At 40.4% G+C, this 14,440-nt stretch overlaps 1 protein-coding gene across 1 annotated transcript in view; it reads left to right on the top strand.

Moving 5' to 3' along the window:
* F5 (coagulation factor V) overlaps positions 1-14,440 on the top strand; it is a 34,798-nt gene that overhangs the window by 6,712 nt on the left and 13,646 nt on the right. The window contains exons 5-13 of the mRNA XM_027816988.2: positions 2,093-2,236; positions 3,160-3,381; positions 4,137-4,302; positions 6,026-6,203; positions 7,228-7,330; positions 7,761-7,972; positions 8,731-8,881; positions 9,292-9,504; positions 11,283-13,224. Of these exons, the coding sequence (XP_027672789.2) occupies positions 2,093-2,236; positions 3,160-3,381; positions 4,137-4,302; positions 6,026-6,203; positions 7,228-7,330; positions 7,761-7,972; positions 8,731-8,881; positions 9,292-9,504; positions 11,283-13,224 (3,331 nt within the window). The remainder of the gene's footprint in view (positions 1-2,092; positions 2,237-3,159; positions 3,382-4,136; positions 4,303-6,025; positions 6,204-7,227; positions 7,331-7,760; positions 7,973-8,730; positions 8,882-9,291; positions 9,505-11,282; positions 13,225-14,440) is intronic.

Consider the following 14,440-nt stretch of genomic DNA (forward strand, 5'->3'; position numbering starts at 1 on the left):
TCCCTGCAGTTTGATTCAAACATTTTGTATAGACTGCATGGACTTGGACCTTGAAGCTTTCCTGAAAGTAAACATAAAACTGGTTCAGTGTGGGTTGTGCAAGGGAGGAACTCTTCTCACCAATAGCTATCCACTTAATTGCAGAACACACTCATATCACTGTGAAGGAGTAGCATTAATATTAATTATGTTCCTCCTGAAGTTTTTTGAGAATTAGGGCTTTTAGTATTATATAGGACTTGTTCTTTTCCTAATTTGCTTGGGTTTTCTCTGTCTGTGTTCATGTGTATGTGTGTGCATTTTATGGTGTACTGTTGGAGTTAATCTGGACAAATGCTTTGGAATTACTTGCTTTCCTTCCTTCTCAGGCTTCTCAAATTCACGCATATATTGTGGACTTGAGTTGAATGTGAGTTTGAGATGGATTGGTCTGACCGCTACCTTCAAGACAATTTGAACATATATTTCTAGCTACAGCAAAGACAAATGGCTAACTATTCACATTTTTAAGAATTCTGAACAGGGTTTCTTTGGCTGGGCACTGCATGTGGTAGGCGTGCAGCATGCTGTGTGTTTGGTCTGGCTGGTATGGAGTTACATTTCTTCACAGCAGCTCATTGCAGTGTTGTGTTTTGGCTTTGTGGCTGAATAGCATTGGTAATACACTCATGTTTTAGCTATTGCTGAACAGTGCTTGCATAGTGTCAAGGCTTTCTCTTTTTCCTGTTCAGACCTCCCTAGCTAACATGCTGGGGGTAGGTGAGAGACTGGGAGGGAACACAGCTGGAAAGATGAACCAAAGTGGCCAAAGGGATATTTCATACCATGTAATGTCATTCTTGGCAATAAATACTGGAGGCAGAGGAAGAAGCAGCAGTGCAGGGGGGAATGAGGGGTGTTGACTTCCAGGGTGGCTGTTCCTGAGAGACTGGCTGGGCATCAGTCTGCTTGTGGGAGATGATGAGTGATTGCTTTCATGTTGCTTGGGTTTTTTCCCCTCTTTCCTTCACCTGTTGAGCCACCTTCATCAACGCAGAAGTCTTCTCACTTCTGTTCCTCCTGTTCTCTCCCCTGTCCTGCTGGGGGCAGGGAGGCATTGAAGTGGCTGTGTGCGTGCTTGGCTGCCGGCTGGGGCTGACCCACCACTGCTTGACACATTAAAGCAGTGTAGGTGGTATAACCTGGGAAGGTTATAAAAAGTGGGCTGTTGAGTTAAAGCACTGACTGAATGTTCTTTGTGTGACAAGCAGATCAATTCCTCTGTTGATCTGAGACTTCCTTTGTGCACGAAAACAGGACTTTGTAGCCTCTCATAAATAAAAAGGAGTGCATTAAAGATAACTGCTTCCACCGCCAGTGTCTCACCCTAAGTAGAATAATCAGCAAGTTCCCAAATTTTGGGTTTTGCAGTCCAGAGGGACATCTATTTTAGCCCTGATTATGTATTGAAGGTAGCAAATGGAAGTTTTTGATGTGAGAAATCTACAGAAAGAATCAGTAAAATCACACCAGTTCTTTGTGGCATGTCCAGAATGATTTCTACATGTTGATAGAAATCACACCTGTATTACAATCTCAGCTAGATGGTTTCTTATAGCCAATCCCATTCAGCAGTATTTGCCAAAGTCTTTTGTATGTAAAGGTTGTTTGCTGCGTGGTTGGTTTTATGCTTTTTAAAGGAGCTGATAACCTCTGCAGGGTTCTTGAAAAGGCAGTGTTCATGCTGCAGGTGACTGCCGTCATTCTTCTTGCCTCACAGTCTCAAAACAGAGGCCAGTGTCTGACTGTGGATGGAAGGCTGTTTGGCGATCCCTACAACATATTGCCAGAATTGTCTGAGACAATTAATTACATGTTATTTAATCTCCTCTAGGATATTACAGACCTTTGATTTCGTGGTTACCCAACCAAAAAGTACTTTCAGAAATAAAATAACTTCATGAGCATTCCTAAGGTCTTGTTTTGGTCAGGCTTAGCCAGTACATGTTAACAGCTGAAGCAAGCTTATTAAATACGTATTAATGCCACTTCATTGATGTGAAAATTGCTTTACTACTACTTCAAATTAAGACTTGTTCTTTCTTCTTCATAGGAAGCCTAAATGAGGATGGGTCACAGAAACTTTTTGACAAGGAATATGTACTGATGTTTGGTGTGTTTGACGAAAACCAGAGTTGGCAAAGATCAGCATCACTCAAGTACACAATTAATGGCTATGCTGATGGAACGTTACCAGGTACTGTTCAGGCTTATGTGAAATGAAATTAACATTGGTGAAGACTCTGTGTGCTTTTTATGCAAGAGAACAGGAATGCAGAGGGATGTGATACAGCCTTTTTTTAGAGCAAGTCTATGAGCATCTAAATTCTAGAAGAGAACCTATGTGCTGGAAGGAAGTCGTGCCATATTGCTGAAATTACAGAATTACTTCTTGGAATAGTTTTGCTCGAAGAACAGGGTTGCTAACTTTAAAAGAATAATAAATCCTTCAATTTTTTTTTACTCAGCTGATGGGAGTGATGTTAAGTGAACTGCTAGTTTTACAGGATATAGAACATACTAGGTGAAGAACTTCCTGCATGTAGAAAATCCGTTTCCATTAAATTAGACAATTAAGTGGGAAGACTAGGAAGGTAGTAATGGGCTATTCTATTGCTAGTGTTTTCCCCTTGTTCTCCTAAGTAACTACTTTCATATCTCTGTCCAGTCCATTCAACAAATACAAAAGACTGTCTTAGGTGGGTTTTTTTAAACAAGTATTAGATAAGGCAGTTACTGTCATTAGATACAACCTTATTATTTAGCTTTGATCCTTGCCTTTTTCTCTTGTCTCTCCTCTTTTTTCTCCTTTTTCCTCCAAACAAAGACAGATCAGCTTTCCAAAAGAGGCTGCTGGTTTTCTTGCTTCTTCCCCAGCTCACTTAAGTCAGGCTGTCACTTGCATGTGAGATTTAAACACCTGGCTTCCACTGGCTTCCACAGGATTTTGGTATCTGTTCCATTTACAAGCTTCTGAAACTTGCTCTTGTTGCAAACACTGATCACAGGAGTGATTATTTTTTTAAATGTTTTGATCAAAGATTCATTTCAGACCTAGTGGGCATAGGGAACTTGCATTATTGGCCTGTATTCTGAACCCTGCTGTCATTTCTCTTTCAGATCTAGAGGCTTGTGCATATGACAACATTAGCTGGCATTTGATAGGAATGAGTTCCAAGCCAGAAATCTTCTCCATTCACATCAATGGCCAGTCCATGGAGCAAAGACATCACCGAGTTTCCACCATTAACCTAGTGGGAGGAGCATCAACCACAGTAAACATGACAGTGAGTGAGGAAGGAAGGTGGCTGATATCTTCTCTTGTCCAAAAGCACCTGCAAGGCAAGGAAACTATTTATTAGGCAACTGTAGAGTTGTCCTTCTCTTCTTTATGTCCCAAATGTCTTATACTGTTTTGCAATTGGTACAGTTACTGTGTTTCAGATGGTTGTCAGTTCACTAAGAAACCACTGCAGAACAGGGCGTTCTGTTGGGATGAGAAGCACGTGCTAAGCTAAAAGGCATTCTTATCTGCAGCTTTACTGCTGTGTGCAGATCACAGAGCAACAGCGAATCTGTACTCCAGTGCCTAAGTCTGTGAGCTGTTCAGATAAGCACCGTTATAAAATGAGTAAAGAACCACCCGTTTCCTGAGAAAGTGAGCACTTTCAGCTAAGAGTTACTCAATCTGATTAAAATATTTGCTGTTCCTGATTTGAAAGTGAGTATCTCTCAGCAGTGATCAGAATTCTGTTTTAAAGAATGAGAGAAATGTCTCTCCTACAAGAGCTGGACGATATGTTTTGGAAAAAAAAACAAACAGCAGGAAAGTAAAAAGCTTTTTATCTGTTCAGCTGGTATCCTCAAAGAGGGCCAGCTGAGAGAACCTTTGTATTCCGTTGGGTTAATGTGGGCTCCTTGGAAGGCTCCTGGCCTATATATAGTCTACATGGATTCAGGCTTTTCAAGCCTGAAAAGATGGCAATCCGAGGAACAAACACTTGCTGGCAGCCTAGCTAAAGAAGTGTGAAATGCAGCTGAAGTGGTAAGGGTGCATAAAATGGAAAATCACTATAGTACTGTTTCTTCTCAATTAGCTGGAATGCATGGTTACCTCACTGTAAGAGACTGTGGGGACAAGGAGGTGAAGAAGAGTCGTCTCTCCTATAAAGAACGTCTTATGATCAAAAGCTGGGAATATTTCATTGCTGCAGAAGAAATTACTTGGGATTATGCCCCAAATATTCCAGACAGCCTTGATAGGTAAAATAATATTTGTCAACATAATATAGAATGTTAACATGAAATGACAAAATAATTCAGGTTGGAGAGGACCTCTGGGGATCCAACGGCAAAGTTGGATCCACTTGCACAGGAGGACCTTATCCACTTGAGTTTTTACTGTCTATAAGGATGAGGACTCCTCAACTTCTCTGGGCGCCTTTGCAACATCAGAGTGAAAATTTTTTTCCTTATATATAATCAGACTTTCTCATGTTGCACTTTGTGTCCATTGTGTCTCATTTCTTCACTGTGCATCTCTGAGAAGAGTCTGGTTCTGTTTTCTCTGATGTCCTATTTGATAGTTGAAGATAAGATGTTCCCTTAGCCGTGTCTCCACACAACTGAATAAACCAAGACTTTGCTTCTATGTCATGTGCTCTAGCTCCCTAATAACCACGGTGACCCTCCACTGGACTGGAAAGTATTAATAACTGTCTTGCTGAGGAGCCCCAAAGTGGACACCTCCTTTTGCCTCTGATGGGGAGCCCAAAATATGAAAAGGACTTAGGAAATGCCTGAAGTAGCATACAAGCCTATTTTCTAAATTACTTTTCAACCTGAGTTCTGCTGAAATAAACAGTCCTTAAGAGGAAGGGAGGGAATATTTCTGGAGAATAAAAGTTTTTAAAAAGTCCAGTACAATAAATTGTTTAGGGAATGGGAGAAAGAGAAGCGTCTCTATAAATGACCTTTGCATGGCACCATTGTAGATGTAGTAAAAATCATAACAAGTAAGCATATTGGGCTATTTTGCTCAACTTAAGATAAATAGAAGGAATTCTCTAACATACATGAGGTCATAGTACGCAGCGCTGCCCGGCACTGTAACGTTAAATTTGCAGTGTCAGTTCCCCACTGCTAGAGTACTGGTGACTCTACAAGCTGATGTTCGTAAGAACCTTTAAGGATTTCAGCAGAACAAGACAAATTTCATACCCTCTATGGGGTTCCGGTTTCATATACTTAGAATTTAGTGTTCACACAACTCTCTGATTATTTCTCCTTCTTTGGTATGACTTGCTTCTCTTCTTATTTGCTCTTGTACTGCGTGGAGCAAACTTCTGTATCTTTCCTAGCTAGTTACATGGCATTACTTAACTGCCTCTGTGCTCTGATTTTTCCTCCTTTGTTCAAAATTACAGAGTTTATTCAGTAACCTTTTTTGAAGTGCAGGTGACCAGGACGAATATGTTACTCTGTGTTACTTCCCAGTATTTATCCTAGTTTTGCTCTCCCGATTAACAATCCTAATGTTTTTAAACCTGTGTGTAACACTGTATGGTGCTTGACTGGGATTTTCTGTTCTTGTCTCTCCTAGAGTCCTAGACTCTAAGCAAATTGTTTATTTTTTTTCTATCCTCAACTATGCCTTTGTAAAAGAAGACTGTTTTCTGCTATCTTATCTTGAAAATGTAGCTGCTGCTTCAGTTTGTTTCTTTCTTGCATGTATACTCTATTAAATGAAACGTAAACTTTGATAGCAATTGGTCAAATGTGATACTAAAACACAGATAATGTTCCAAGCTTCTTCTTACCTAATTTAGGTTAGAATTTGAGGGGACAAGCATTAGGTTAGTTTAGGGTTTGGATTTTTTTTTCAAGAAGTGAGGTTTCTACCAGTTGCTTGAGTACTAATCCTTTATTCTGATAGACATCACTATTCAAGTTTTGTTGATCATTTGCCTTTTCCTTTATTTTTAAGACACTATAAAACACAGCACTTGGACAACTTCTCAAACCTCATAGGTAAAAAGTATAAAAAGGCTATTTTTAGGCAATATACTGATGCCAGCTTCACTAAACGTCTGGACAATCCTCGTCCCAAGGAAACTGGAATCTTGGGCCCTATTATCAGAGCTCAACTCAATGACAAAGTCAAAGTAAGTAACATAAATTCAGAGATTTATGCTACAACATAGTTTTCTCTTGGCCAAGGACACAAAAGAACTAGTTTGATATGTGCTTTTTGTCAAAAAATATAGCTAATGTTATAAATACTGGCCCTATTGAAAGGTATCATCACAAGTGACAGTGTTTAGCTGAAATTTTTCAGCATTCCCTCTATAGTTTCCATGATTGTGCTTTATTTTACAACATAAACACACTTCATTCACACTCTTTGTAAAATTCATGTTGACACTGGTCCAAAATGGAAGAAAGCTAGACCCAGTTGGACTTCTGGATGGATTTGGATGTGAGGCCAAACTCATGAGCCCCTCATTCCTTACGTTGTTATTTTTTCTGGCTGTTTTAGACAATGGTACTCAGTTCTCATAGTTAAATGTTCTTTCATGGTATTATGAAATGAAACTACAATGTATTTGCATCACAGGCGTATACTACTGTCTCCACTTGTCCTTCTGTTGTCATTTACCGATGCATTACAATGTTTCATGACCTTTAATTGCCACCATGACTCTGTGACTCGGAATTTGAATTTATCATATTCCTTCTTTTTTTCTGGTTTTGACATTTTTGTCTTTTCCTCCTGTATCCTCTATGGGTCTTGGAATCTGGGACAAAATTTGGTTTAAAATCTGTTTAGATTTGGTTTCTCCCATATTGAAGTTTCATAAGAACTTTAGTCAGCAACCTCATATTCCCTGAGGTAGTGTGTGCCTAGTAGCTGGAAGAACAAGTGTTCTTTTTGGATTTTTTTCAGAGACCAGGTTTAAGAAGCTGAACTTCACTCAATGGGCTCTACAAAGCCCAGCAGCAGGGTACCAGCTGCATTTAGACTGTGGGTTTACATTATCAGACAATCTTTAAGATATCCTTTTGCTTTTCCAACACTTCCCAGGCTGAAACCAGGCAAATTTTACTGTAGTCGAAACTCCGATATGTATTCAGACAAGGATTTGCTGAATACTAGATTTATCTTTTTTCATTTGCCTATCAATATAGATTGTATTCAAAAATAAGGCCAGTCGACCCTACAGCATTTACTTCCATGGAGTGACACTTTCCAAGAATGCAGAAGGAGCTGATTATCCTCTGGGTCCCACAGGTAAGAAATTTGTGAATTAGATTTTGCATACCTCTTACTGCTGTGGAGGGTTTGATTGCTTTGAAGGAGATGCTGTGGCTTGGAACGTGCATGGCTGGGAGACCTCCGTTCTATGCACTGCCTCTGCTGACCTGTTGTGTTGCCTTGTAGAGAAACCAAGGTATTATCTGCAAAGTGTGAGCAAACACCCTTTTTTGGTGTCTTAATTTTCTGTTCTTGTTTGTGATTTTAGAGAGAGAGAGAAGTTCGTGCTGAACTTATCTCAGCGGTAGCTTGAAATGGCATAACTGCACCAATTTCATTGCAAGGTGCTCCTATATATATATATAAAGAGAGAGAGAGATGTGTGTACAGAGAGAGAGCCTGCAGATCTATATAAAGATCTGGTTCTGAGTTTGTGTCATTACTGTTCTCCTTTATTTTTAATTAGGCAATGACACCCAGAGTAAAGGAATTGAACCAGGGAAGACGTACACTTACGAATGGAAAATTACTAAAACGGACCAACCTACGGCACAGGATGCACAGTGTATTACAAGGCTCTATCACAGCGCTGTAGATGTTGAGAGGGATATAGCCTCTGGACTGATTGGCCCACTTCTGATTTGTAAAAGTGAAGCACTGACGCAGAAGGGTGTGCAGGTAACATGTTTGACAACCTCTTAGAGAGAGGTTTTGCTTAGATAATATGATTTGATCTACAGTGAATTTGGTTTTGCTCCCCTTCAAGAACGGTTGTGTAGGCAGCAATTAAGCCAACAGCCTTCTGAAGAAATGACTTGAAGAAAAAGTCCTTTAACTGTCCGCAGCCGGAGAGGAATTGTATTCTGATTTTCTTAGCAAGAGCAGCATTTCAACAGAAGGTCAGCCTGACTTGAAAGTCTGTTTCTAGACTTGATAGTAAACTTCCCTGCTGCCATTATATCTTCACACTCTAAAGACATTCAGATCTGAGCTGGTCCCTTTCTGTAACAGATAAAACTCAACAGGGTCTTACGGTCTCAGACATCACTGAATCCAGAACAATGCAAACAGCAAAGGAGAGTTCTGAGAGATCTGTTGAAATCTTGCTTGGCAAAGACTTGAGCATCACTTGGGAGAAAAAAATGTCAAAAGCTTGTCCTCTGTTCAAACCAGGAGACTGGTCCTTTTACAGAGAGCCCACTTGTACACCATCTGTGTATCAGCAGTGCTAGTGCTCCACCACAGCTTGGTTGCAGTAGTAGGACTGTGACCTTGAAGGCTTGACCCCCTACTCCCTTTAACTTAGCCCTTGGATCACGCCTACGGCAGCTCTGGTGAAGCTCATGTTGCTTACATAGTAAGAAAGACAGTAGGATTGTGTCCTTAATACGTGTCTCTGCTCATAAAATGTAACTGCTGTATCGATTGTCTTTCAGAAAAAGGCAGATGGGGAGCAGCATGCAATGTTTGCTGTGTTTGATGAAAATAAGAGCTGGTACATAGAGGATAACATCAAGGACTACTGCAGCAACCCTGCCAGTGTTAAAAGGGATGATCCCAAGTTCTATAACTCGAACATAATGCACAGTGAGTGGGATATCAAGCTGAATATTGCCAAAGCTCCTGTGAACCTGAGTGTTCAGTGACTGCTTTTTCTCAGCTATAGTGCAATCAAGGAATTCTCTAGAGAGTCAGTGAACTTCTAACCATGCCGGGTGGCACCATACAGAAATATGCAATATTTTAGGGACCAGGCTGACTCTGGAACCTGAAGCAAAGGCAGGGGTTATTTGGCTTTGATGTAGCAGCCTGCTGCCTTAGAAATGCTATTTCCAGAGCTGGAATCTCCTTCAAGGCTATTGTGGTTTCAGTCCTGTGCCAGTCTCTTTCTAGGTGCAAATGTGAATCTAGTTCAAGTGGACTGACGTCAGAACAGGAGGTTTTAAAAGTCTTGCTCTGAAAATATTGAGACCGCTTTTATTTTGCTTTCCTTTTAGCGATAAATGGCTATGTGTCTGACAGCAGTGAAATCCTGGGATTTTGCCAAGACAATGTGGTTCAGTGGCACTTTTCCAGTGTTGGCACTCACGATGATATTGTGTCTCTTCGCCTTTCTGGGCACTCTTTTTTGTATCAAGGGAAATATGAAGATGTGTTGAACCTTTTCCCAATGAGTGGAGAATCAGTCACAGTGGAAATGGACAATCTTGGTAAGTGGTAAAACTATGGTGTTTGACAGCTCTTCTAGGACTTATTTTTTCTTTTTTTTTTTCTTTTTATCCAGTCTGTAAGAACTTACCTAAATAGGAAGGAAAGCTTTTTAGCTAAACATGGTGCTGGAAAATGTTGAATTGTTCCCCAGTGCAACTCTTGTGTATGGAGTTTTGTTGGCTACACAGACTTAGCCCATAGCATAATTGTATGCTATACTGAGGCTCTTTTTGTTTGTTTGTTTTCAATGAACAAATAGTCTTGGGGTTAGCAATGATCACTTTAAAATAATTCTAAGGTAGTCCTTGGAAATAATCCAGTGTCAACTCCAATTTTGCCACATACTTGTCCACCCTGAGCTAGCTAAAATGGGCCAAGACTGTCAAAGTGGCTACACCTCCTCACCTTAGGCTTGTGGCCATTTAGCAATGGTAAAGTCTGCCTGACTGAATTGGATTACTGGTCCATCAGTCTCGATGTCTAATTAGGATTGATACCATATCTTGAAAAGGTGATGTTAGAAACCATGTAGTCCACACTTACGGAATCATCTGCAAAAGGACAGAGATTCTTCTCGATTGAAGGCTGGGAGTGTTTAGTGATCATCCTAAAATCCCATAAGGTTTAGATATCCTTATCCTATTTAAAATACCAAGGGTTTTTGTATCTTTTATCTATTTAAATAGCAAATTCTTTACAACCTCAAAGCTTGTTTTCAGTGCTTGCACAGCATCAAGACCTTATAAATTAAAAATATGTTGGATGTTAAGTGTGTTTAATTGTTCAGGACTAGGGAATCATAAAAACTCCATCAGACTTTATGGAAACCTCCCCAGTAATGAAGTTGTACTTCCGCTTGATTTTGGTATGTGATCTGTTCTTTCCATCTCTAGGGCATGTTTTCTTTTGTGAATTGGCTGTTGTTAATAATCAGAAAATCTATGCAGGTCACTTCAAACTCCGATAAATACAGAAAAATTGTATGTGACGTATTTAATAAAAAAGGCTGGTTTTCTGATGATTAATTCTGTCTATTCCATCATTTCTGCTAGTTCCAAAACCAAGCTGTAACAAGCAAAGAACTTGATGCTGTTTAGGGAAACATTGTATTTTGTACTCTGCAGAGTCTAGTTTCAGATAAAGAACTTTACTTTCTGATTAAGTTTTGGAGCAATTATTAAAACCTTTAGGTTAATCTGAGATTCCTCAGATTGGCAGTTTAATGTTTTGTGTCCAGATGGGAAATGCAAATTACTTTATTCTTTTAAAGATCATTCTTTATGCATTCAGAAGCTTTTAAAATACTACACTTGTCAGATGTTTCTCAACATTGCCTCAGAATGTATTTGTTCTGTTCAGAATGTTCTATCTGGGTGGCAATGTATACAATACTAAGGACAGGACAAAATTAAAACTTTATCTCGAAAGATCCCAGTCTTAGATCCAGGTCTAAACATAGGATCCTTTATATTGTTTCTTTCTTTCTTTTTGATGTCCATCTCTTTCATGGATTATGTTTGGACTTGGGTCCTAGGTACAGCCTAGTCTGTGGAGAAGACCTCCAGCTCTTAGATATATTGATTCATGTGTGCTTTTAATTATTTACATTAATTATTTTTCATATCAATGAGAGCTCGTGGAAATCCCAGATGAGGATTAGCACTCTGCAGGTGCTGTAGAAACAAACCCAGCAACTTGTCCTGACCACTTGCATGATAGGCAACGTTCACTCTGGTAACTACTGCACATTAGAAAACCACTTTTATTTCGATTGCAGGTACTTGGCTTTTAGCATCCTGGGGTACCCCAGAGATGAGTCACGGCATGAGGCTGAGATTCAGAGATGCCAGATGTGACTATGAGGAAGATTACATGTTTGATGTTGTGGATTTCAGTCCCACCAAGACTGATAAAAAGGCAGTTTCTGCCTCAGCTGAAGAAGATGTGCAAGAAGAAGGAGATAAGGAGGATATGGATTATCAGGATTACCTGGCGTCTTTTTACTCCATCCGAAGCTTAAGGCAGGCATCAGGCAATGAAGAAAACCAAAATCTCACAGTGCTGGCCTGGGAACAGTATGAAGGCACTGATGACACGAGGTCTGAGGTGGCAGCTGGCTCAGGTCTGACAGCTGTAAATAGCAGTGAATCCACAAACACCTCCAAGTTCTTAGAAACTCATGTCACTACTCTTCCCCCAGTCAAGGCTGAAACATTCCAGTCAAACCACACATCAGTCACAGCAGAAGAGGACTTATTTTTAGCTGGCACAGGCGATGGAAAGGCTGACTTGGTATTTGAGACGAGAAGCCAAAGCAATTATGAAACAGATCATGGTAACGTGTCTGCAGGTGAACACTTGCTGAGCAGTGGGGAAGGCCAAATGAATGTTGCAGAGGAGCTTCCAGCAGATGGAAAGGACAGTAAATCTGTTTCAGAAAAGAAGCAAGAGGAAAGCACAGGAAGACGAAATTATAACATTAACAGGAAAAGGAAAAAGCGAGCCTCACTGGCTATTAAGTTTTACACTGTCCAACAGATGAATGCCCTTCTAAATCACGTCAGAAATAAAAATGTCTCATTTTCTGACAAGACAAGTGCACCTCATCCAGTGCATCGTGCAGAGAACACATCCGATATAGCCATGGTGGGAGCTGGCCAGCTGCCGAGTGATTATGATGATGAACTGGAAGAGGAGGAAACCAAAATGGAAAATGCCATGCGTGCAGTTAACTTGACCCTTGCTTTGGACCTCATTGTACAGGATGGGTCTAATGCATCCAGCCTCTCTGAACCCAAGCTATCCAAAGATAAACAAGCAGACACTTTTTCTTTAGATCATACGTTAGGCAATATAAGCCCTAATTCCAGCCCTGCACTAGTGAAGAACTTACTAGAAGAGGCATCGTTGCCCAGGGCTGGGAAATACTCATCTAAAATGACAAATGAGGAATGGAATTTGGTGTCTGCAAAAGAGAGTCAGGGGTTAGAGGCAAATTTAGATAAATCTGTTCATGGTAAGTTAAATCATCGTGGCAGAAATGGTACAGCGTTCATAAATAAGAAGCATATGAAGAAGTATCAAGGGTTCTCACATGTAATGGGAGAAAAACAGAAAGGGAGCCACATGCACCCAACTCTGAAAGGAAAGGAGGGGAACAAGAATGATACTTTGAGTACATCTGGAACTTTCATCAAGATCCGAAGGAAAAAAAAGGAATACCCCAAAATGACCCACTTGCTGAGCCCAAGGAGTAAAAAGCCCCCAAAAGTCACGAATCCCATGGCAGGGTTTGGCCGTACGTTGTTTCCAGGCGAGGCCAACAATACGGCACTACCGTGTTGCACTAACGCCACGGGGACACCCGGTGAGGCCAACCGCACAGTGGATCCTAGTAGAGCCGGGCACGGGGAGTCACTAAATTACACGCTCACCCCTCGACAGCTTAAGCCATCGATCTTGATTGGGCTTCCCCAAGAAAATGGAGACTACGAATATGTTACGGAAGGATCTTACGGCGAGGAGACATCCGGTGGTGAATACGAATACCATTACGTGAGCTTTGATGACCCATACACGACAGATCCAAAAGTGAATATCAACGAACAACGTAACCCAGAAAACATCGCTGAACATTACCTGCGTAGCAGAGGGAATGAGAGGAGATACTATATTGCAGCTAAAGAGGTCTGCTGGAACTATGCAGGATCTAAAAAAAGGTTTGGCTAAATAATTTGCTTTAATTTTGTACACCATCCTGTGACAGACTAGCAGAATGTTGATTCACATGCTGATAAACGTAGAAGTATCTGTAATGTGCGATGTGATTCCCAGCATCTCAAGTCACAGAAACCTAAGCATTTTCCATGGGAGGCTGGCACCCCCCTAGAATGTCACAGAGAGATTACAGTAATCAAGAGCAACACAAATAATAACTTCTTTTCCTTTTTTTTTTTTCTTCCTTAACCCCCTTTTGTAGACTCACTAGAAATACTCATTGAAACAGAATTTTACAAACCCACTGTAAGAGGTCGAGGGAAACTTCCAGTTGGTTTCGTTGTACTTGAATGGCCTGTTTTCCTTCCTCCTTGAGTTCTCGGATTCTGTAGTAGAGACAGGATAGAGACTTCCTTGTACAAAGTCTTCCCGGGAATTTCATGGACTGGCTGATCTAATATAGACAGGATGTGCTTATAGGCAGGATGAATTCACAGTTTCCAGCCCTAACAAGAAGTGGTTCTGGTGTCTCAGTTCTGTATCGTGAAATGGGATAATAGCACTTTCCAACTTCACAAGGCTGCAGTACTAAAAAATATATGAAAGGTGCAAAGTGATTAACCACACTGGTGACTGACTGCCTTATACTTAAAGTAAAAATAAAGCTGCATGAATTACTGCATTGTTGTTCCTACTGTTTAGAGAACTCAGAAGGTGACTGGATCACAAACCATAAAGGTGAATGGGTTTCTTACATTTTGACAGGGAAGACTGGCCACTATGCCACAGAAAAGAGTATGTGACTTGAGAAAAACTGTACTAAAAATTCATTATCTTAATTCATACAAATTAGGATCAGTTCTCACCCTACAATGTGTAGAATTCCTAGTCGCTCTTCATCAAAAAGCTGATGAACAAGACCAAAACTGCCGCAGCTTCAGGTTTTTATCAAAAGCAGCAAAAATAGGAGCCAAGAAGGTTTTCATTATACAAAATTCAGCTCCAAACATATATTATTTCTCAAATTTAATTTCTATTTTATTTGATTGATATTTTTCCCTCCACCTTTTCAGCATTCTTCAAGTTTACTCCTGCCTCATCTGTGTCTGTGTAAATGACACTTTTTGCAAAAACAGCAGAAGCCACAGACAGTTTCTATGCACACTTGCAAAATAAAGGAATCCCAGTGCTCAGAACTCTGTACAGATCTCCCCAGTG

Source organism: Falco cherrug, chromosome 5 (assembly GCF_023634085.1).
Source record: "Falco cherrug isolate bFalChe1 chromosome 5, bFalChe1.pri, whole genome shotgun sequence".
NCBI lineage: Eukaryota > Metazoa > Chordata > Aves > Falconiformes > Falconidae > Falco > Falco cherrug.